The 23,268-nt window shown below is 59.7% G+C and overlaps 3 protein-coding genes across 10 annotated transcripts in view; all 3 read right to left on the bottom strand.

Annotated features, from left to right (window-relative positions):
* Nucleotides 1-23,268, bottom strand: part of GNB1L (G protein subunit beta 1 like) — an 80,522-nt gene that overhangs the window by 50,484 nt on the left and 6,770 nt on the right. The window contains exons 1-2 of one of the 3 annotated variants that reach the window (XM_082417007.1): nucleotides 4,619-4,697; nucleotides 4,463-4,519 (exon numbers count right to left, since the gene is read on the bottom strand). The gene's annotated coding sequence lies outside the window, so the exon portion shown is untranslated. Of the gene's footprint in view, nucleotides 1-4,462; nucleotides 4,698-23,268 lie in introns of those variants that run through there. The other 2 variants (XM_082417008.1, XM_082417009.1) reach the window with 2 other exon arrangements.
* Nucleotides 582-4,693, bottom strand: RTL10 (retrotransposon Gag like 10). 2 transcript variants are annotated; one of them, XM_082417005.1, is made up of 3 exons: nucleotides 4,619-4,693; nucleotides 4,463-4,519; nucleotides 582-2,893 (listed from the first exon to the last, which is right to left on the bottom strand). In XM_082417005.1, the coding sequence occupies exon 3, from the start codon at nucleotides 2,666-2,668 to the stop codon at nucleotides 1,529-1,531; it is 1,140 nt and encodes a 379-aa protein (XP_082273131.1). In that variant the 5' UTR covers nucleotides 2,669-2,893; nucleotides 4,463-4,519; nucleotides 4,619-4,693; the 3' UTR covers nucleotides 582-1,528. The 2 variants fall into 2 exon arrangements, with proteins under 2 accessions (XP_082273131.1, XP_082273132.1); XM_082417006.1 differs by lacking the exons at nucleotides 4,463-4,519; nucleotides 4,619-4,693 and adding an exon at nucleotides 4,226-4,434.
* The window catches only part of TXNRD2 (thioredoxin reductase 2), a 34,490-nt gene continuing 25,438 nt past the window's right edge, over nucleotides 14,217-23,268 (bottom strand). Inside the window, exons 12-18 of one of the 5 annotated variants that reach the window (XM_082416999.1) lie at nucleotides 20,669-20,805; nucleotides 18,317-18,412; nucleotides 17,994-18,086; nucleotides 16,532-16,603; nucleotides 16,353-16,450; nucleotides 15,302-15,507; nucleotides 14,217-14,429 (exon numbers count right to left, since the gene is read on the bottom strand). In XM_082416999.1, coding sequence (XP_082273125.1) covers nucleotides 15,384-15,507; nucleotides 16,353-16,450; nucleotides 16,532-16,603; nucleotides 17,994-18,086; nucleotides 18,317-18,412; nucleotides 20,669-20,805 — 620 coding nt within the window. In that variant the 3' untranslated portion in view covers nucleotides 14,217-14,429; nucleotides 15,302-15,383. The other 4 variants (XM_082417000.1, XM_082417001.1, XM_082417002.1 and 1 more) reach the window with 4 other exon arrangements.

Here is a 23,268-nt window from a genome sequence, read left to right as displayed (position 1 = left end):
CAAATAAAACCACCTGAACCCAGAACCTTTTCAAGCAAATTACTAAAGGAAGTAATCCCAACAATGTCTATTTTACTTAAAATTTTTTACCAGACATTTATTACTTTCCTTCCTAAAATGACTTTCTGATTGCAGTTGTATTTCCACTTCTTTTTCTTTCCTACTCTCCAGGAAGGTGTTTTCTTTTCCCAATTATAGGACCCAAAGGGGCCTGAAATGTTTGCCTATCTGCCCCTCAGAGCAGATGCACTGTGCCCCTCCTGTGCTGACCTGGGCTGGAGGAGCCTCCCAGTCAGCTATGTTACTAGAAAACCCTCCCTGTGCAGAGCGGGTCCTCCTTCACTCCACCCTCGGGCCTGGGGACTCACAGCCCTGGTCTGCTGCCTGCTCCTCACTTCACCGCCGGCCTGGAAGCTAGTTCTCAAGGCCACACTCCTCCCACCAAGCCTCCCACTCCCACCCATTCAGTCAGACCCTGCAATGATCCAAGCCCCTGTCATGAACCACACCTGCAACGCTGACCGGGTGCTCGCTGCTGGGCCCAGGCTCTGCTCCCACTGATGCACAAGGACTCACTCAGCCATGGATCCAACTCATGTTTAATAGCACCGATTGTGTAGCAGGGACACGAGGTTGACTGATGGAGCCCTACCCTAGGGACTCACAGTCCATCCAGAGACACAAGTCATTACAGCACTGGGCGTGAGTGCTGAAGCAGCCAACTGCACGAGTGGGTGTGGAGGCAGGACTGCTGAAGAGCAGAGGAGAGGGCAGCACGGGCCAAAACAAGACTAGATGCTAACACAGCAGGCAAATGCCTGGAAGGGAGCTAAGACTGGCAAGGAGGCCCCCACCCCACCCTCCTGCATCAAAGCTGTCCCAGTGGGCCAGGGCTGCTGGTAAGCCCATACATAGGGAAGCACCCTTCTCTGCCAAGACACCCTCCCACTTACACTGAATAATGAAAGCAGCTGCTTCCTCCATGCAGCCTTCCTTAACTTCCAGTCCAGAGAATAGGGGACACAGGGAGCAGAGACTGGGGCAGGAGTCAAAGCAGACACCACAGGAGTTAGGTCCAAAAGGGCTGGCACAGCAGACCCAGTCCATTCCCAGCCAGCACTGAAGGCAGTGGGTTTGGGGTGGAGTAGTTACAAGGACTGTACAAACTTGATGGGGACTGACCTACGCAACTCTTTCCAACTAGCGGGAACAGGCCAGGTGAGAAGGCGCTCCCCAACAAGGTGTTGGGATGCAGCCAAGAGCCCAGTGGGAGGCAGCCTCTGGGCTACTGAGGGAGTTGGAGAATGAGGGGCACAGGGCGGAGGCCATTGTCCTGCTGTGCCCTGGGGTGGGGGTTTAAGGGGAGCTGTTTGTGCTCAGACATGGTAGTCGCCAAACAAGTGCATCTCCTGCCCAGCAAAGGGGCAAGTGGACAGGGCACTACCTGGTGTACCCCATCTAGAGTTAGCTGGCAATACCCCACTGTCCTGACAGGGGGCTGTGGGGTTCCCTGGTCACGCAGGCCACTTCATGACAAGGGGGCACTGCCACACCTGCCCAGGCCGTGTTCGGAATCCAGTGCCGTGGGTTGGGGCGTGGGACAGAATGGTGGTTCTCCTGGGGTCGCTGGGGTGTCCACTGCCCCCTGTGGGGTACCTATGGATGCCTCCTGGCCTGCCTCTGTCTCAGAAACCTCCTTAGTTTTCTGGGGTCCTGGACCCCCTGGGTTAGTGGGACCTAGTTTCTGGGCAGGGGGTTCAGCAGATTCTGCAACTGCAGGGACAGGTTTGGGGGCCGCCTCCCCTGGCTGGGAGGAAGACGGCCCCACGGGACCAGGACCGGTGCTGCCTGCAGAGCTGGACAAGGCAGGAGGCTCTGCAGGCCCAGGGCTGCTCTCCATGGCTAACAACTGCTCAAATAGAGTATTTCTAGATGTGGAATTGGAACTAGAAACAGTGGGGGTAGCCAGAGCAGCGGGGACAGACCTGGGGGGAGTGCCCATGTTGAGGGCCAGGGCCTCTGAGAACCTAGCTAAGTACTGTCTCACCACAGGCAGCTGTGGGGCCACTGGTGGCTGGCTCGAGGCCAGAGGCAAAGAACAGGGTCCTGCAGCGTGGTACTCAGCAAAGTTGTTCGGGTTTTGAATAACTTCCTCAAGATCCTGGCAAAAAAGCTCATAGTCGTCGGGCAGGGGCAGGTCTCCATCGAGGTAGGGGGCTGCCCATGCCCGGGCTCGGCCCGTCAGGCGCCCGAGGATCTCGCAGACACGGCTGAGGTTGTCCCGGTAGTGCTCAAAGCGGAAGGACATGTAATCGCCCAGCTGGGCCAGAAAGCGGTCCAACAGCCAAGGGGAGCCATCGAAGGTGCCTGGGTCCGAGCCGGGCACCCAGTGGAAGTCCACCCTGAGGGGCCGCGGGCCCACGCGCATTGCTGGGGGGCCCCTCTCTGCGGGTTTACCACCCACAGCACCACTCGCCGAGCTCTTCTGCTCCATGGTCGTGCGCACACACACAGGGTCCCCACAGCAGGGCCGCTCAATCCAGGGATCCACTAGGGGGGTGTACGCAACACCAGGAGTGGCCCCGTCCACCTGCCAGGGGTGTGCATTGGCGTAGTTGGCTGCTGCCCGGATGGGATTGCGAGGGCCCTGGCGCCGGCCACGAGGCATGCTGGGAGCAGACGGGAGCTGCCACGCCAACTAGAGAAAGAAGGGGGAGAGGAGGGAGGGACGGCGCCCGGAGGGTAGGCAGAAGCGGCGCGCAGACACAACGGGACAGACGGCTGCGGAGGAGTGCTCCAGGCAAGTGCTGAGTGGGGAGCTGACCACTGCGGCCTCAGAAGAGCTGAGAAGAGCTGATGGGACTGTCAGACGCAGGCCACCATCCAAGGCGATCTGTCCAAAAACAAGGTGGGAAGAGTGGGAACTAGGCCCAACCACCACCACTGGGCAGCCGACCCTGGGCCCCCACCAGGAGCTCTCCATGCAAGGGGGCCCAGAGGCCGGCCTGGGAGGTCCCAGAAGGCAGGTACATGCCACCTGGGATGTTTCAAAGGCAAGATGTGATGGCGGTGATGTCAATCCCAGAAGAAAAAAAGGGGGCCAGATCAGATCCCCCTGGGCTTCCTTGGACAGCCTGGATGGCTGTCAAAGAATTTCAGGAGAAGAGTAACAACAACAACCTTCACTGACGGCTCTAGTCACGCCCAACACTGACCCCTGACAAGGCTGGTCCTCTCGCCACCCCCGAGGCACGGTGGTGAGTGAAGTCACTCGTCTGTAGCCACACACGCCAACAAGTAAGTGGCAGAGGCAGCTGACCCCACCACACGTCACCACGCCAGTTACCAGCTACGCTTCACAGTCCTGTGAACCGTCTCCCAGCCGCCCAAGCACTGTACCGTCAGGTGCAGAGTTTGTCATAAAATCTTTTTACATCACAGCCCCAAAAGCATGGCAAGCACTACCTGAGTGCTTTCCAGCTTTCCCCCCACCCCCGTCCTGTGTCTCCCAGACTCATGTCGCTATTCACAATGCAGCCACCCCCACCCCAAACACATCCTCCCTGCATTCCCCTCCCTGTCAACAGCCCAGAATCCGACCCCCTGAATTAAATTCCACTTGCTGTGTCTACTCTCCCCACCCCAAGGTGGTCCCTGCAAAGGGACTGGAGAGCAGTGGCCATCACCCCTGAGCAGCCCAAAGAGGCACAAAACAAAAAAGGAGGTGCAATTCCCGTCGGATGCAAGGAGCCCTCCCGCAGTCCAGCCTGAGGGTAGCCACCTCCCCAGTCTCCCTGCAACACGAGGTCCACTCCTGGCCTGCACAGAGCGCTCTCTGCTTCACCCCTCCTGGTGCGATTTCCCCAACAAGCCCTCCACACACACACACACCCCGCCCCCCACTGCTCCACCGGCTCCCACCTAGGAGCGCCAGTCTGCACTCACCTTCGGGGCGGCTTCCCACGTGTTTACCTACCCCCATCTGCGGGAGCTCCTCCAGGGGGCACGGCCTGTTGGTCTTTCCGCCCAGGACCTCCCAGGGCGGCCGGCAGCATTCGGAGCCGCCAGGGCCCCCAGCACCTGCCTCCCCAACCCCCAACGCTGGTGGCGGGGCGGGGGGTGGGGGTTTTCCACCCGAAAGCCCGTCCCATCCTAACACTAAAAACACGCTAGGGCGGCAGAGACCCAAGACAGCAGGTAAACGCCGTCCAGTCCAGTTCCTCACCGAGCTCTGAAAAAACGATGACCACGAACCACTCCCGCTCCTGCCCCCTGTGAGGGTAGGCAGCCGCTACCGTGCGCGCCCGGGACCCCGTCCCGCCTGGCTCTCGCTAATTCGGGGAGCGAGGTTCCCAGCATGCCCGGCGCCGAGGGACCCGGCCCTTCCCCGGGACAGGACAGCGTGCGCCCGCGGAGCCGAGGCCGCGCCCGGTTGAGGCGCCGCCGCACGAAGCCCACCTACCTGCGGCCACGCGGCGCCACGACGGTCCGGTTCCCTCGACAGCGAGTCCGAGCGCACCTACAAAACGGATGAGACCGGCCGTCGTGAGGCGAGGCCAGGACCGGCGCGGACCGGGGTCGGGAAGAGACGGCAGGGCGCAGACCCCAACGCCCTAACCCGCCGGCCGAAGCCTGCGCCCCCAGCCACGAGCAGCGCGGGTCCTAGCACCGCCGTGTCGTGCGGCCACGCCCCCTGCGTGCGCGCGGCCAACCCCTACGTCCCCGCGCCGGCTCCTGGAACGCCCCTCGCTGGCCGCCCAGCCGCGCCGCGCCTGCGCCCTGCGTCGTGAAGCCGCGGTCGCGCAGGCGCTTCCGGGCCCTGCCAGCGGGGCAGCAGGGCGCGAGGGTTGATGGGAGCGCGCCCAGCTGGACGCCGCGCTGAGTGCCACGAGAGCAGGCGGGGCCGCGTGCGCAGGCGCAGGAAGGGCCGAGGCCCGAGGGCGGGTGGGGCTGCGTGCGCAGGCGCCGGGGGCGCGCTGCGCTCAGGACTGGCTTAGTGCGGCGGGATCGTGGCTTCCACCTGGCTCTAGCTGGGACTCAGGGACAGACGCCGCGACCACTGCCCTGAGTTACTGCTGAGCGTCAGGAGGGATGCTGGGGGCCGAGGGCACCAGGGAGGGTTGGCACAGAGGGGCTGCAGCGCTTCCTGGACGGAGTGCCCGCAGAGTACCCGTAGCTGGAGACCCGGCCGGGGCCGGGCGCGTATGTGCGCCTAGGAGCGACGGGGCGGGGTTGGCCCCGAGGACCGTCCCCTGAGGGTTCGGTTCCCTCGCCGTGGGCTGGCTGGCTCGACTCATCCCTCAAGGCTGGACCCCGAGCGGCTGCCCAGCCAGCGCCCCGACACAGGGAGGGCCGGTGCGGGGGGCAGCTGGTGCCCTACGTGCGAGACCTCTAGCACCTCGTGCCCCGGGGCCCTCAGGTGGGGGCAGGTTACCAGTGCCAAGGCGGCCGAGGTCACTGAAAGTGATGTAACACCAGCTCCCTTTCTGCCCTGGTCTAGCGACTTCTTCCATGAAACCATCTCTGAAATGTTATCTGCATTTACAGCCAAACTCACTTGCTTTGATCCTTGAAACGGAATCAAAGATTACACTGTACCTTCTCAGGGTTTGTGGGGCTTTCAGCAGCCTCGCCAAAAATAATAGAAGTGGCACTCAGCCAGGAAACGCCTCCTGGAAGTGTGAATGAAACTTGTATTTTTCGGTTGTGTCTTTCCTAATTGACCTGATAATTTAAACTTCCTGCTTCAAAGGAGAGGGGGAGTTCCCGACAGAGTTCCCGACAGTTTGGCAGCTAAGGCCAACTCAGGGCAGTCAGTGCAGAGTGGGCAGCAGACTTGTGCAAAACACCCAACCACACCCACCCAACTGGGCCACACCATCAGAAAATACCTTTTTGGGTCCAAAACGTTTTTTTTTGTTGTTCAGGCCATCTTCTATGTATATATATTTTTAATTGTAAAATATACATAAAATTTATTTTAACCATTTTTAAGTGTACATTCAGTGACACTAAGTATATTCATATTATTATGCAACCTTCACCACCATCATCTCCAGAACTTTTTCATTACCCCAAACAGAAACTCTGTCCCCATTAAACACTCTTCACCACCCCTTTCCCAAGCTCCCAGTAACCTCTATTCTACTTTGTCTATATTAATTTGCCTATTCTAGGTAACTCGTATAGTTGGAATCACATATTATTTGCCATTTCACTTAGAAGAATGTTTTAAAGGTTAATCCATGGTGTGGCACCTATCAGAATTATCGTTCCTTTTTAAGACAATAATATTCCTTTGTACATATATACAACATTTTGTCTATCCATTCATCTGTTGGTGGACGCTTGGGTTCCTCCCATCTTTTGGCTGTTGTGACTGATGCTGCTGTGAATATGGGTATACAAATATCTGTTTGAGTCCCTGCTTTCAGTTGTTTTGGGTATATACCTAGGAGTGGAATTGCTGGGTCATATGGTAATGCTATGTTTAAATTTTTGAGAAACTGCCAAATTTTCTACAGTGGTTGCATGAGTTTTCATTCCCGCCAGCAATGCACAAGGGTTCCAATTTCTACAGGTGTTCTTTTTTCTTTTATTAAAAAAAAAATAATGGCCATCTTAATGGGCGTGATGTGGTACCTTGTGGTTTTGATTTGCATTTCCCTAGTGACTAGTGACGTTGAGCATCTTTTCATGTGCTTATTGGACCTGGATGTGTGTTTGAACTGGGAGGCCCAGAGGCAGTCATCAGGCTCTGAAGTGTTCAGGGTTGGTGTCAGGTCTGTGGCTCCCCAGAGCCAGGGCAGCAAGGAAACAGGGATACGCAGCCCAAGAGGTGACGCCAGCTGCCTGAGGACTGCCAGCCTGTTAAGCCTGCCTGTGCTGCTTGCCCCTGGACCTTCCTCAGGGCCCGTCCCCAGAGCCAGCTGGTGGACAGCAGAACTCAGAACCATTCCTGCCATTTCTTTGTTCAAATTTGCTCTGGTCATTCCTACCTTAGTTCTTGTAGTGCAAGCAATCACTCCAGCTGTCACCTAAGTGTCTTCATTTCTCCCTCATTTTTGAATAATATTTCTGGGTTGTCTTTCTTTCTGAATGTAGATTTCATTCCATTTCTTCTCACCTTCATTTTTTCGATGTGCAGTCAGACACATGTAATGTGTCCTTATTCCTCTGACTGTTTTCACAGTTTCCTCTTTGTCTTTGATTTTCAAGAGTTTGACTATGATATGCCTGGCTGTTTGTTTGTTTTTATGTTTATACTGCTTGAGATTTGTTGGGATTCTTGGATCTATAAGTTGATCCAAAATTCATGAAATTTCAGGTCATCATTTCTTCAAAATTTTTTTATGCCCCATTCTCTCTCTTTTCTCCCTCCGAAGCACCATTATATTAAACTTTATTTCTTTTTTTTTTTTTTTTTTTTTAATTTATTTGGCTGTGCTGGGTCTTAGTTGTGGCACACGGGATCTTTGTTGCTGCATGCAGGATGTTCATTGCGGCGTGCAGGATCTTTTAGTTGCGGCATGCAGGCGCTTAGTTGCGGCATGTGGGATCTAGTTCCCTGACCAGGGATCGAATCCGGACCCCCTGCACTGGGAGCTCGGAGTCTTAACCACTGGACCACCAGGGAAGTCCCTAGACTTTCTACTGTGGTCTCTCAGATCCACAGTAGAATTACCTCTATTGTTACTCTCTATTCTTTTGATTGGAGAATTCTTATTTATTTGTCTTCAAGATCATTGACCCTTTCTTTTGCCATCTCCAAACTGTTCTTAAAATCCGTTAAAGTCCATCAAGTTACATTTTCATTACTGTTATACTTTTCAGTTTTAGAATTTCTATTTGGTTCTCTTTGACCATTTCCGTTTCTCTGCTGAAATTCTTTGTGGTCATTCATTATGGCCAATTTTTCCCTTGAGGACTTAAATATATTTATAAAAGCTGTTTTAAAATTTAATTCCAGGGACTCCCCTGGTGGCACAGTGGTTAAGAATCCGCCTGCCAATGCAGCGGACACAGGTTCGAGCCCTGGTCTGGGAAGATCCCACATGCTGCGATGCAACTAAGCCCGTGCGCCGCAACTACTGAGCCTGCACTCTAGAGCCCGTGAGCCACAATCACTGAGCCCGCATGCCACAACTCTAGCCCGCGCACCTACAGCCCATGCTCCGCAACAAGAGAAGCCACCACAGTGAGAAGCCCGCACACCGCAACAAAGAGTAGCCCCTGCTCTCTGCAATTAGAGAAAACCCGCGCACAGCAACAAAGACCCAATGCAGCCATAAATAAATAAATAAATAAATAAATTTATTTTTTAAAAATTTAATTCCAACATCTGGATCATCTTGGGGCTGGTTTCTAGGAACTGCTTTTTCCTCTTGGCTAGGAATCACATTTCCATGTTCCTCACCCATCTAGTCATTTTTAGTTGCATTCTGGACACTGATGGCATTTTGTAGAGCCTTTGGAGTCTGTTATCTTCTGAAGTGTGTTGGCCTTTGTTTCAACAGGCCTTCCACTTTGAACTTTTGGAGGCATGGTTTTATTTTTGTGAGGGTGGATCTGTTGCAGTTTTGCCTTTAGTCCTACACAAACCCGTTAGTCTTGGAACCTAATTTTTTCTCCTAAGGTGTGGACTTGCTGTGGTTTCAGGGGAAGGCCCACAGTGTTTGCACAGCCCCTGTGACTTGGTGGGACTTGAGATCCAAACTCTCTGTCCCCCTGCAGTGGATGATCACTGAAATCTCTGCTCTCTCCTCCTTGAGTCTCGCTCCCACACGAGCAGTTCAGTCATCAACTAAGGATCTGACGGGAGTTTACATGCAGGTTTTCAAGGATTTTCTCCCTCATTTCCAGATGCTCTGGCTGACCCCAGCTGTTCTCTGGCACCTCAAGCCAGCAGGACTACAGCTTCCTGTTCCCATTCTGGTCACTGGTGCCCTGCCCTAGGGAGGGACCTCAGGGGAAATGCATATACACGGGAATCTCACTCAGTGCATTTCTTTTTCCAGTGGCCGGATTCCCTCTAGTTTCTGATTGCTTTTGGTTGATCTTCAGTGCCTTCAGACAGTATCTTTTCTATTTTGTGTGGAGTTGATCACTTTTATTTGCGAAAAGTTAGCTTTATACAAGCTGCTCAGACACCACCCAGACCAGCCCCTCTGCCCCCTGTACATCTGTCTCACAAGCACCAATCTAGCTATGCTGCCTGTACGTTAAGACACACAGCGCCTAGTGGAACACTTGGAGCAGACCTGGCCTCCTGCTCCCCTGTGTGGCCCTGGCACACGAGAGCTGGAGGAGGAAAGCTGCAGGAAGTCGGGTCGGCTCTGAGCTGCACCCCTTTCCACGGACACATGGTGTGTGGAGCTCAGACCTTGCAAAGCAGGCTCCTCAGACCTGTCAGGATGGAAAACACAACGTAAAGGCTTCACGCCCAGGTTCATCAACAGCTGTGCCTCGAGCACCTACTACACACCAGGCAACATGCTGGGGACAGAGACATGAGGAAGGGAGGCTCCTTTAGGGCAAGAGAGAAACACCATTCCAGGAAGGCTTCCTGGAGGGACAGCCTTGCACTGAATCATAACCAAGGAGGGGGGCTGGCCAGGCAGAAGGTGGAGGCACAGCCTGGAAAAGGCTTAAGGGCCAGGCGTGTGCCGTGGGGGAAGTGATCCCACTCTCTGCCTCCCCGTGGCAGGACCTGGTCCTCGCAGCCCTGTAGGGCAGGTGGGGAGGGCCTCCCGGTGCAGCTCCTCGCCCGGTGTGCCCAGGCATGCACCTCTGGGAGGAGGCAGGCGCCGGGCGGGCCTCTGACCTGCAGAGAACGGCTGATGTGAACAACACTCCACTTGTACGATGTCTCCCCTTTGAAAACCAGATACTCCCTGAGCTATGGAAACCCAACCGCTTGCTGAGCGTCAGGACGTTATTATTATAATCACCCGGCCCAGTTCCAGCCACCGGGGCAGGACAATGCGCCTTTGAGGCCGCAGAGGGCTCGCCTCCCATCCACCCTCTCCCACAGGCAGGGGCCTGGCCGCACCTTCATGCCCCACGGGGCACCTGGGGGTCTGGGCATCAGTCTTCTCACTTGTCAGGTGGGGGCCCAAAGAAGACACGTCCAGATGTTGCTTCAATTGCCTCCCGTTCTGTCCCATGTCTTGACCCTGGTAGCCCAGGAGCCACTTACATCTGCTTTGGGGGAACTTATGGGTATGAAAATTCTTCAAAAATACTAAGACCATCAGGGGCCGTTAGCCATTCTTGCCATCATGGGCTGCATGCCTCGATAACATAATTATGAAAAGGGGGCCCGTGGGGGGCTGTGCCCAGTGCCTGGAGCCCTGGCTGGGTCAGTGGCTGGCGGCCAGGCAGGGAGCTGGGCCCTGCAGGCTCCTGACCCCCAGCTGCTACGTAACAAGGCCACAGTGCCTGTTGCTCATGGTTGCACTTTATTCCCAAGCTTTTGGTGTTACTTGATCATCAGTTTTATGCCATAAAGATCCCAAATTTATTAGGAAAAAAAAACCCCAACAAACTTAATTTCATGGAACTGCAGGCTCAATCACTGTCCCATGAAACCCTAGAGGCCAGAGTCTCAAGGCTTGAGCCAGGCCTGCCTCTCCTGTTTGCTTCTGCTGTCGCCGCTGGGCAGCCCTGGGGCTAGGCTGGAGCAGGACCAACCAGGCAGTGAGGGCTCGGTGGTTCCTGAGCTCACCCGCGTTCATCAGGATTGGGTGTTCACCCTGCGGGTGTCCTGTCCCCAGTGGGGATCAGCTCCTAACAACAGGCACGCAAAGGGAGGTGGTCCTCCTGCTGCCCACTTGGACGGTGCTGGTATGGCTGCTGGGACCCAGGCTTGGGTTTCGGGATTAGGGACACCCGAGCACCATAAACCACGTTGGGCTGGGATTAGGCGGGCTCAGCTCTAAGATGCTCTGCTGGCCCTGGGAAGGCACAGGTGCTTGGCTGGGGCCCAGGACGTGCAGGGTTCCCAGAGCCCTCGGGGCAGGCCCAGAAACCCGAGAGCTCTCCAGGAGCTGGGCCGCAGGGAGGGCCAGCCAATGGGGAGGAGTGGGCCTGGGGAGAGCAAACGGGGAGAGCGAGGGTCTGCATCAGGGCAGACTAGGCTGTGCTTCCCCCCACAGACGTCAGACCCAGGTCTGAAGGCCACAGCCCACCTGTCCTGAGGCCATGCTCCAGCAGACCAAGAAGCAGCATCTGTAAAACAGTCTCCTCCCTCCCAGTGTTGCCCAAAAGATCCGGTGTGTCAGCAGGAGCGGGTCTCCTGCCAGAACCTGGCTACTCGGGGCGGACAACCCAGCTACTGTCCCCAGGCACCATGGCACCAGCCCAAGGCGGGTGCCATCTGTGGCCATCGGGATCAGGCATCGCTTCCACCAAAGACTCTTCCCGACGGGACTGGCCAGCAGAGGGATGTGCTGTGGGACCTTGGCACTACAGCAGAGACAGGGCAGGGGACACTCGTGGGGCTGTTTGTGATGGGGCCACCTCGGGCCCAGGCACCCTGCTGGGCTTGTTTGCCCCGGGAGGGGGGGCATCTCCCGACCTGTTTCTGGCAGTGACCGGCCCACAACGTCCCCCCACGTGCACCCGGACTAGGACCCAAGGGTGGGCCGAGCAGGACCGGTGGGCGCTGACCAGAAAGGAGGTGGGCAGTGGAGGTCAGGGCAGGCTTGGTCAAGCTGGGCAGGAAGAGGCCATGGCTCAGGTGAGGGCACCCAGGGGTCCTGGGCTCCCAGAGGGGCTCAGGGATGAGTGGGGGCAGCCTGGGGCTCTTGGTGGCCTGGCCCAGACCCGGCCAGCACCGAGGAGCCTCTCATGGCAGACTCGTAAGAACCAGATGCTTCCGTGAGTGATGTGAGTGCAGGGCACTGAGGCCTCACGGTGGGGGGGGGGTGCCCTGACTGGGGTGGGCCGGGCGCCCAGAGCCTGAACAGTGTCCGCAGGGCTCAGTCATGCGGCCTGGTGGCCCTGGGCCTCTGAACAAGCGCACTGCCCAGCCTACTCACGGTGTCCCTCTTGCAGGACCCTGGGCCACCTGCACCGCAGCAGCTCCTGGAAGCTCAGCGTCAGGCAGTGAGCGGTGGCTGAGGGTCTTGGGCTCAGCACTGGGGCCTGCTTCAGGCCAGGACACCAGCCGCGTCTCTGAGCTGCTGCCTGGCTTGTGGCCACAGGACAGATGCCCCGACCTATGGGCACCACCTGACAACGGCTGTTTCTCACAGGGCAACTCCGCCTGGAGGGCCCCTGGCTGGACCTGGCGGTCACCTACTCAGCCAGGCCTGCCGCCGCGTGAAACTATGGCTGAGGCATGTGTGGGGTGGGTGTTCCCTGCTACCCACCCAGCAACACTGGGGGTCCCCACATGGCTGTGGGATGCTGGGGGGCACCCACGGCCTGCAGAGGGTGTGCAGCCCTCAGCCCAGCCCTTGAGGACTGGTCACCCTCCCCTGTGTATCCGCCTCCCCGGGGGCCTGGGACCTTGGGGACAGCACCTCAGGGGGCTTGGGGAGGACTGGGGTGGCAGCAGAGGGCTTCCCAATGGAGGGAGAGGCAGGGGAGGGGTGGGCTGGCCTCAGCAGCAGCTCCCCCACGTCACTGCACAACCCGCAGCCACAAGCAGATGAGTGCAGGACATCGCCGGGTCACTGTAGGTTACACAGAACAATCTGAGGAATTAAAGTCATATTTTCATTGCACCATAAAAACATGCCAAGGAGCAGGAGGCGGCCCTGGGCCCAGGTGGAGAGCACCTGGCCCGTGGGGTTCTGGCCCCTCCCTACGCTCCCTGGGAGGAGGGATTGGAGCCGGGCTTTGCCCAGGGAGGGGCCTAGGCCACGCAGTGAGCGACCCTGGAGCCAGGCAGGCCAGAGGGACACACAAGCAGGACAGAATGCCCTGTGCCCAGCTCCGGCCTGAGACCCAAGAGTACAGTGGGCGCCTCCCCAAGTGCAGGGCGGGGGGCTGGGGGTCAGCGAGGGAAGCCTGGCTCTGCACACACCATCCCACTGGAGCCCCCAGGGCAGGGGGCACGGGGGACATGGCCGGGCCCTTTGTGGCTCCTGATGCTTGCGAACGGGGCCAGGCCCCTGCCTGCGACGGGGAGGGGGTGAGCCCCGCGTGGGGGAGGGGCCTCCACACTGGCGGCGCCCCAGGGCTGTCCCGAGCACCGTGGGGGCTTTGTTCTCCCTTCGGTGGCCACACAGGCTGCGTGAACTGGCCAGAGAGAGGATGTCGCAGGCACAGATGGATCGAGGCTGCCCTGGGAAAGGGGCTGCAGGGGTACCAACGTGGGGTGGCCGCCTGGCAGGTGCGTGGGGCTCCCAGCCCGACTGCATCACCCGGCATCACAAGAAGCCGCGAGGCCGCCTCAGGTCCCTCTTTGGCCCCAAGTGGCCATCCCAGTGCCCAGGCCCCGCCCCCATCCCGGTCAGCTGACCCCGCAAAGCCCGCCCCCTGCCTCCAAGGCCGGGAGGCCACGCCCAGCGCAGAGGGAACCTCCTCGCGGGGCCACCAGCCGGGCGTTAAACGGGACACGGCTGATCGCGCTGCATTTGTCAAGAGGCCTGGCCCCTCCCGGCACTTGGCGTCTCAATGGGGCGTCTGAGGGCCGCTGCACACGCTTCACGCGAGCGGCGTCTGAGTTCCCGCAGGCCCATTAAGGCGCAAAGACATTCCTTTGTTCGCTGACAAGCAGGGTCCCACCCAGGGCTCCCGGGCGGCAGACTAAGTGATGTTTTCTTAGGGAAGACACGAGATTAACCGCCGCTAAAGCCCCAGTACAATGCCGGGCCCTGCCCGTCGCTGTCAGCGCCATCTCTCCGCGGTGACTGACAGGTGCCGGGGGCCTCCCTCCCCGTCAGCCTCCATGTGCGGGATTAGCCTGAGCCCAGCCGACAAGCTGGATGGGGCCCTGGGAAAGCGGAACATTCGGGGGACAGGGCCTCAGCACCATCCCACTCCTGTCACCGGCCATGGCGCTGGCAGGTGGCTCTGGAACACAGCTTGCGTTCCCAGGAGGCTCTGCTCCAGGAGGAAAGGCGGGGTCCTCCAGGGTGGGGTGCTGGGGGCCCCCCGCACGCTGACCCCGGCACAGCATAACTCGGAAGGGATTCCCCATGGCAAGGGGGTGACAGACGGGCGGCCACCCCGGGTGCGTCGGGGACATCATGGGCAGGGCATGCTTCCGGAAAACACCCTCTTTATTTGTGCCCTGGAAACGCCAGTGGACTCAGACGTGGGCAGCCCGCGGGGGGTTTCTGCGCAAGTCGTCATCATCTGGCATGGGCGGGGGTGCGAGATGCAAGCCTGGGCCATCCCTGCAGGGTGCTCGGTGGTTGGTCCAGATGCACTGGGCAGGGGCGCAGCTCGCCCGGGCTCGGCCTTCAGCATCCTGCCTGCCGAGGATGGGGGTCAGCATGGGGTGGCCCCGCATCCCCACAGCCGCCCGCACACAGGGACTCTCGGGGGACAGAGGAGAAACCAGCCGAGGGGTGGCCCTGCCCCACCAGGTCGTGCATAACTGTTAGAAACACCCTGAAATGATAAAGCTCATCAGAGGCAGCCCTGTCCAGGAGCTGTGGAGGAGCCACTGCCCTGGGTGCCCCAGGAGAGGCTCTGGGCCTGGCCCACTGCCCACTGATCCTCTGCCGTGGCTTGGCCCTTCACGCCCACCTGTGGGCATCCCGTGGGCGCTCACTGCTCTGTCCATAGTTCCCCGGGGCCCTCGGGACCCCCAACCCAGGAAAGGCCGACGGCCAGGGGATGCCCCTCTCAGGCTGACAGGTGGAAAGTCCCCAACCACAGGCATCCCCTTGGCTGGGGTCAGGCAGGGACTTGCTTATTTCCTCCTAGATGAGGCTCAGGACAAACATCACACCCCGGGGCTTCTGGCAGCCCACTCAGCCCGGCTTTGCAAAGTCTAACAGAACCAGACTGCGGGCGGCTCTGAGCACGAGGCTGTGTCTCCACCTTCTGGACAAGAGAGAAAGGAGCTGGGTTGTTCTGAGCGGGGCAGGTGGTAGGGAGGCCCACTGAGCATTCCACACCCCGAGTCCCCAACCCCCCCGCCCCCAGGACAGGCGCTACGGGGTGACCCCGGCCTCCAGACACCGCCTGCACATGAGGAGCAGCAGCAACCCAGCCGGGGTCTGGAGTGCCCTGTGGCGGGTGGGGCCCTCTCGGCAGGTGCAGCTTCTCCTGCACCTGCAGAGCAGTTCACAGTGGCACCCTACTCCCCTTAAACATAGGACCTACCCCGCATGCGTACCTGGTTCTGAGCCTCCGCTGAGCCTGGCTGTGGGGGCAGAAGTCATGCTGAGCACCCTGGGTCGAGGGATGGCCGCTTAGCCTCAGCAGCCGGTCACGGTGGGGTCCAGGCCCGAGCGCTTGGAGATGCGCAGCTTGGCCACCTCCTCAGCACAGGTTGGGTGGATGCCCACCGTCCGCATCACCTGCTCGTAGGAGGCCCCACACCTGCACGCCGGGGACAGGGGATTCGGGGGACGAGTCAGTGCAGGGAGGCGTGTTCGAGTCCCCCCCGCCCCCATCCTCAGGTGGCAGCACACGGGGGAGAGCTGGGAAGTCACGGTCTCCTCACCGTCCCCCAGCCCTGGCCCCCATCCTCTCTTCTCCAGCTGGCAGCCAGGAACACCTGCCAACACCTATGCTGGCCCCGCCCCACCTCCCTTGGAGCAAACACCCCGAGCCTGCAACAGCCAGGCAGCCCCACCTCCGGCCCACCTCCCACCTGCCTGGCCTGGCCTCCTGCTGCCTCCAGCCCACCAGGCACAGGCCCACTCGCCCTCCTCTCTGAGTTCAGCCCCCTCCCTCTGCTTCACCCCAGCCCTCCTACCTCTGACAGCCGCTCACCAGCTGCCTGGCCTCTTCACACCCAGAAACCCACACCCACCAGAGCTTCCACAGCACGGGCCCTGGGGCCCCGCCATGCACAGCCTGCAGCTGGGACCGGCCCCACAGGACACGTGCCCCCCGGGCGGCCCTCCCAGCACACTTGATGCCGAGGCCCTGCTCCTGACTGCCTGGGCACTCAGCCCCCAACCCTCATTCTGAGCAGAGAAGACCCACCATGCCCCTCAGGGCTGGCTGGGGACACGAGCCTGTTCCCCCCGGTGGCCCGGCCAGAGATGGACATGGCCACCTCTCAGGTGACCGACCGGACCCGTCCCGTTGGGCAGACCCTCTCTGAAAACACGACCACGAGTGACCCTGATGTGGCAGACTTCCGACAGCGGTGCCGCTGACTTTTGGGGGACCCCAGCCTGAGTGTCACGTAACGGCCGACATTCCTGTGGACTTACTTGATCCCCAGAGCAAATCCTTGAGTAACTTCACCAGCATTGGGGCCAAGGAAGTGCAGGCCCAGCACCAGCTGTGGGGGCTCCCGCAGACACACCATCTGAAAGGCACACGGTCAGCAGGGGCGTGCGCGGCCGTGGGGGCTCTCTCTCATCCCGGCCAGGCCCACGGGGATGCTCACCTTTATGTAACACTGGGACGCGTCCCGTTCAGGCATCACGAACTCCAGTGGTTTATAATACGCGTGATAAACCTGGGTGACAAGACACCGATTCCTGGGTCAGCGGCTGCAGCAAAATAAGCCCCGGAGGTATTTTACAGCTTGACAGGCTGTGGGCACAGTGGTGGGGGGGGGGGGGCGGGCGCGGAACTGCCCACTCAGCCCGCAGGTTGTGGTCTGGGGCAAGGACAAGGCTCGGCTGGCCTCAGAGGCACCCCTCTCCTCCTGGCACGGCAGCCTGCGGACAGACCCTCTCCCACCAGGCCCAAGACCCCCAAGAACTACAGCAGTGGAACGAGTGAAGACTGGCCACCCTCTGACTTGCCCCAGAGCCCGAGGCTCAGTGCAGGCACGGGCACCGCCCAGGAGCACAGCCCAGGTGGACACTGCAGAGAATGGACGGGGCGACCGCGGGCAGTGAAAGGGGGGCCCGGCCGCCCGTCTGGCCTCCCTCGGGCACCTCGGTGCTCGCCGGGCCCTCACTCGAGCCAGGAGGCGGGGCGGGCGCGGCCCCCACCGGAGCTGCTGGACAAAGGCTTTCAGCGCCTGAGAAGGGCCGATAGCGCGTTCGGGGCTGCGGCCGAGTAAAATATGAGCAGAGCCCTCACATGTGCTGCACAGCCATTATTAATTAATGCAGCTTCAGAGAATATTGTTCTAACGAAGACAGAATTGAAAAGAAAACAAACAAAGGGCATTTGGCCATTCAACATTGTGAAACATAAAACAACATCACGGAATGCCATGGACACATGTCCCAGGGCACTTGTGATGAATTGAACAAAAATAGCAAATAAAGTGCCGTTGATGGAGGGGACCGGGGCGCAGGGATGCAGGGCAGGCACTGGAGCCTGGGCGCTCATTCCCAAAGGGCCCCCAGCTGCTCTGGTGGCCACGGGGGTCCGGTTTCTCCCAGCCCGCCTGCAAGCTGCCACAGCACCCACAGCCCACCAGGCTACCTGGGACACACACTGTGGCCAAAGCAGACCCCAGAGAAACCCCCGTCTGATGACAAACCCCTCTCTCCAGGGTGGATGCCTGGGTCTGGGCTGTCAGAGGCCCACAAGGACCAGACTTGTGGAGGAGGCACATGGCCAGGAGGGGGCAGAAGGGCAGGGGTGGAGGCGAGCAGAGGTCGGAGGGCAGGAGGAGTCTTTCAGGTCAAGGCAGACATGCACCCCACCCCGCTGAGGTGGACCACAGCCCAAAGGCCCCCTAATTCCCGGGGCTGCCCGCCAGCACCGCCAGCCCACCACAGCCATCGTTCTGGGCCCCATGCCCCGCCCTGCCAAGCTGCAGGCCCCGGGAAGCAGGACGCCAACACTCCCGCTTGCTGCGGGCCTCTGTGGGGGGTAGCCATGATGGGGTGGAGGGCCACACAGGCCTGTGTCCTGGCATCCCCCTCCCCGGGGCCCTGACTCACCTCCACACGCTCCTCTCCATGGCGAGCCACAGCCTCCTCCTCTGACAGCCCCACACAGCCATACTCCAGCGGTGTGAAGACCGTCGTGGGGACCTGGAGGGTGGGCCGGGATCAGGCACCAGAGTGAAGACCCCACTGGGGTACACCGAGAGCAGTAGTTGCAGGCCAGTCCCTGGACGGGCGACCCCCTCGCTTGTTCCCGGGCTGCATCTCACACACAGGCACACACGCACATGCTCGCACGCACAGACACACGTGCACCCCCAGAACAAGCTGCAGCTCCCGCAGGCTGGAAGTGGCATCTGAAGAGGAGGGGCACTCACGTTGTCATAGTCCATCAGGTCTGAGGACCGACTGCAGAGCCGCTGGGCTAAGAGCCTCCCGGCCATGATAGCCGTGGGCGTCAGCTCTGGCCGCCCCTGGAAGGTGGGAGCATGGGGTTACTTCAGCTTGACCCTCGGTGGGGGTACCGCCTTCCCAGTGGGGCGTCTCCCCCAGACGCATTTTGCCTCTGCTTGTTCCCGCATGCTCCCCTCTGTCCTGCTCGGGGGAGACACCTGTGGTCCCGGCCCCTTCCCTGGAAAAGGGGGTGAGCCGCTAACGAGCCCGGCCACACCGCCCGTACCCACTTGTGACTTCTCTCAGGACCCCTTCTTCACGTCAGTGCCTTTGCAGAGCTGCCCCCACAACAAAGCTCAAAAGGGACCCAGCCACCATTTACCCATTCGCACTAACGGATTCGGGCTAAGACGGGCCCTGGGAGCAGCAGTGGGCTCCGACACGCAGCTTGTCTGGCACGTCAAGCCCATTACTGAGCCCAGATCGGACGCCGTTCTGTGGAGGCCTCTGCCCCAGGATGTGTCCTGTCGGGGAGCAGGGGGTGGCACAGCCCCCGTGTCCCCACACGCGTCGGCCTGGGACCGGCCGCCAATCACCCCTGCAGCAGCAGGAAATGCAGATGTTGTTTGACATTCCAGAAATGAATGGAGATCGGCAGCGATAAAGCCGCGTAGGCAGCCCGTGCATTCCACTGGCCTGACTAACGGGGACACAGCCCACACGGCACACGAGGTCTCCCTGAACCGCGGCCTCCCCTCGCCAGACCCCTGGGGGTTAATGCTTCTTGCTGCTCAGAGTGACCTTTCTGAGGGAGCAGGATGAGTGTTTTAAGACACAGCACTGCCCAGCTAAGCGGCCAGGTCCCCGGGGCAGCGAGCAATCGTGAAGCCTCATCCACACCAATGGGCCGACTAGGTGGCCAGATGACCCAGCGGGGGGAGCGGCTGGAGCTCTGACGCACCCAGCGGGCTGTCCCCGCGGTCACGACACAGGGGTCTGTTTCCCACGCTGCATCTCATGAGCCAGGGTTCATGGGGGGCTCGAGGCTCAAGCGGCAGCCAACTGGCTCCCATCTGAGCACTGGCCACAGCGGGGGCGGCCCCTCCGGTACATTGGGGACACCGGGGCCAGGCTGTAGTGCAGGACAGACTGTCTCCAGATGAGCAGGCTGGCCCTTTGGGAACAAAGGGAGGCCCAGCCGTGCATGGCCTCCCCGCCCCGCCCATCTCCACATGTGTGCCAGGCTCTCTGGAAGCCCCCCACCTATCATAAGCTGCAGCAGAGGCTGGGGAGGCTGAGGGAGGGGCGGTCCCACAGCATCGATGACGACTGCCACCTTTCTGACCCCCACACTGAGCATCTCCTGACACCTGAAATAGCTCATTTGCTTGTCATCTGTGACTGTGACAGAACGTCACCTCCACGAGGGCTGGGACTTCTGTCTGTTCCTGCAGTGACCCCAGAACCCAGAAAAGTGCCTGGTGCTCAATGTGTGAAGAATGAACGTAAACTAACACCACGGTGGGTTTCACAGCACCCCCAAACTCATGTCCCCCCAGAACCTCAGGCTGTGCCCTCCTGGGAAGTCAGTGTCTTTGCAGGGGTAATTAAAGTGAGGATTGACATGAGGTCAGCCTGGATTCAGGCGGCCCTAAATCCAGGGACAGGCAGGCCCCAGAGGAGATGGTTGTGAAGATACCCGGGGCCTCAGAAGCTGGACCTGGCGAGGAGGGTCCTCCCCAGAGGAGGGAGAGCAGCCCTGACGCCTTGATCTCGGATTTTGGGCCTCCAGAGCAGGAGGGAACAAATTCTGCTGTTCTGACCACCCAGTTCGTGGCGCTTTGTGGCGGCACCGTGGAGAGGCCTGCTAGGTCTGGGGGCCCAGCCTATGATTGGGACCCTGCCCTGACTGCCCTCCTCGGGACGCGATGCACGCGTGCAGGACAGGCCGACTGATCCTGAGGCGCTGGGGCCCATAGCTGAGCAGCCCCCAGTGTTGCTGGGCCCGTAAGTGGGGCTACTGACCGATGCCTCCCAAGCCAGGCTCATGGGGGTGCTGACCGCCCAAGATCAGAGGTAAACCGAGGCCAGGAGGTTGAGGCTGCTGCATGGTGTGCAAACAGACACCATCCCTCAGAGCTGACCCGTGAGGAGCTTCACGGCAGGATCTGTGGACGGTGCCCCCTTGTCCGCCCGCCCGTCCACAGAGAGGAGGAGCGTGGAGGCGGGGGTGATGCCAAGTCCTCCTGGGGCTCAGCGCAGAGCCCGTGTGAGCCACATGGTAGGGGTACGGGGTTGGGGGACGGGGTTGGGGGAGGCAGCAGCGCAGGCCGTACCTCTGCCACGTCTCCGATGGCATAGATGTGGGGGACGGAGGTGGCTTCCTGGGCGTCAACCAGGATCTTCTGAGTGTTGGGGTTGGTACGCACACCAGCCTTCTCCAAATTCAGACCTCTGGTTTCTGGAACTCGGCCTGAAGGACACAAAGAGCAAGGCTGGGAGGTTTTTGTTAGTGGTTCTGACCGAGATTCCTTGTTTTATTTAAAACCCTTCTCAGAATGTCCACTTAGAATTGGTAAGACATCAAGCACCAACAGTGCCAAGGGCCTCAAACACGCGCTCACACATGTATGTACGTATACACACACGTGTGTATACATGTGCACACACAAACACCTGCATAGAGACTCAATGAAAGGACGGAGCAGGAATGGGGAGGAAATGGGGTGGATGGAGAGTCAGCAACAAGACCCTCCTAAACACATCCTATGATACAATTTTGTTTCTTTAAATCATATACACAGTTTATACGTATACATATTCAAAAAGTAAAATTAAATGTGGAAAAAAATCCCTATAACCCATAAACAACCTAAAACAAAGGGGTCTATTGTAACAGAACACGTGGAAAGACAACTTGGGAGACCCTGCGAACCCACACTGGAACTGTACCTCCGAGGGTCACGTCCCCACAAGTGCAGATGCTAACAGGTCCTACATGTCACTCAAAGAGGACGGTTCAAACTCCATAACGTCAACTTTGAATTGGAAATTCATGATTTTTTAAAAATACAAGGCTCCTGGCTCTGACCACAGAAACGGTGTAGAAGCAGCAGCAACCAAGGGCGATGTGCCCCCAGCCCCAGACTGTGCTCCCTAAGCCCCTCCCCACTGAAGGGGCCGGACTCCGAGGGGCCAGGGACCCCAGGCCACATGGTGGAGTGATGGATGGGAAGGATCAGCACGGCCGCAGGCTCAGCCCGACAGGACCTTGCAGCCTCTGAAGGCATCAGCCTGAGGAGAAGTCGGAAACAGGACCCAGGCCTCACAGACACTGGGGTCCCATCCCCTGCGTGCATTTCCCGGCAGGGGTGTCTCAGGGTCCTCACGTGGCCCCCCTGGGCTGGCCTCCGCCCCCACCAAGACACCCCTCCTGCAGCTTGTGCGAGGCAGGACGGTGCTCCACGTGGGTTTACCTCTCTCTGCCACAAGGCTGTGGCCTCGTGTCCCCACATCTGGCAGCAGCCGTTCCCCCGGCACCCGTGGCCCACGAGCTGACCCAAAGGAGGCAGACAGTGTGCACGACCTCGCCCCCCGACTCCCCGGGCAGCCCCAGCTCCAAGACCTCCAGGGCCTGCACTGCACACCCTCCCATCCTTGCAGGCAGTCAGAGCACGAACCCTGCTCTTGGGGGAGAGGCCAGGAGGGGCAGTGTCAGGCACTGCCGGCTCCGTGTGCTCACAGCCTGGGCCCCGTCACAGCTGAGCTGCCTCACCACCCTTTCTCTCCCAGTTCAGACGATGTGGCCTCGTCGAGCCAGGGTGGCAAGGGCCGCTCTTCCTGCCCGACCCCAGGGGGACAGCGGGTGGCCCCCGTCACCGTGGCTGGGGGATCCCGACGGCAGGACGCATGACTTCAAAGGCACACTTTCCACAGCTTCCACGGCTCAGGCCCCAGAGGTCGGGTGGCGGCTGGTGGAGCCCAGGAAGGGGAGCCTTAAGTCTCCAGCTGCTCTCCTGGCGGGAAGTCAAAACACAGGCTCAGCTAAGCCTGCTTCTTGAGCCGATGGCTCCGGCCTCTGCATTCGGCTCGGCCCCAGGAATCAGGGGCTGAGGGCTGGCGCCCTTCGCCGTCAGATTGGACACGGGCAGTGCAAGGCCAGGAGGGCCCCACCTTCTGACGGCACCAGTGCTGGCCCTATGGTCCTGATGGAGACCCATGAGTGCAGAGTGGGACTTGCCGCCTGCCCAGCATCCTGCCAAGGCGCCTGGGGACCCAGTGGGCACCTGGGAGGGGACTGGACTGTGCTCCCAGAGAGGAAGGAGCTGGCCCCACAGGCAGGACTGGAGGGCATGGGCTTAGTAGGCGACAGTCCCTTATGCAGGGGCTCATAGCTCAGTCCTCAGGTTCCTCCCCAGGCCCCCGGGCCCTGCGCCTCCCGGTGACACTCTGGGCTGGGGCTAGAGAGTCCGAGGGCAAAGCCGGCAGCACTTGGACCAGCTGCTCTGACGCCGGCCACGCTGTCCCGGGCTCTCCCCTGCACCCCTGCCTGGCTGGTCACAGGAGGTCAAGAGTGCTTCCTCCTGTGCCTGTGGTAACCATGGTAACTACACACCTTGCAGATGCCAGCAAACCATATCCCAGATCCCGAAGGAAATAAAGATAAATTTGAAAGTAGTAACAGGAGACGGTAACATATGCTGGAGTTAGGTGGCCTCTGCAGTCCATTTTGAAGCCAGGATTTTTTAGGACGCTCTGTGTACGTGAACTTGGAAAGTATGTGGGATGTGTGAGCCAGGCCACTGGTAAAAAGAATAAATGGATGGTTGATGGGGGGTGGGGGGCAGTACAGTGAAGGACAGGCCGCATGCAGCAGGCACTCCACTGACGCTTCCAGAATGAACAGTGAAGGGAGGGGCTGGAGCAGGCGAAGCCC

Source organism: Balaenoptera physalus (assembly GCF_965194825.1).
Source record: "Balaenoptera physalus genome assembly, chromosome: 12".
NCBI classification, from domain to species: domain Eukaryota; kingdom Metazoa; phylum Chordata; class Mammalia; order Artiodactyla; family Balaenopteridae; genus Balaenoptera; species Balaenoptera physalus.
The sequence above is the reverse complement of the archived record's forward strand: the minus strand, read 5'-3'. Positions and strand labels throughout refer to the sequence as shown.

What these genes read in the sequence shown, in the direction of transcription:
- RTL10 (XM_082417005.1), bottom strand. Translation starts at nt 2,668, where the DNA reads ATGCCTCGTGGCCGGCGCCAGGGCCCTCGCAATCCCATCCGGGCAGCA.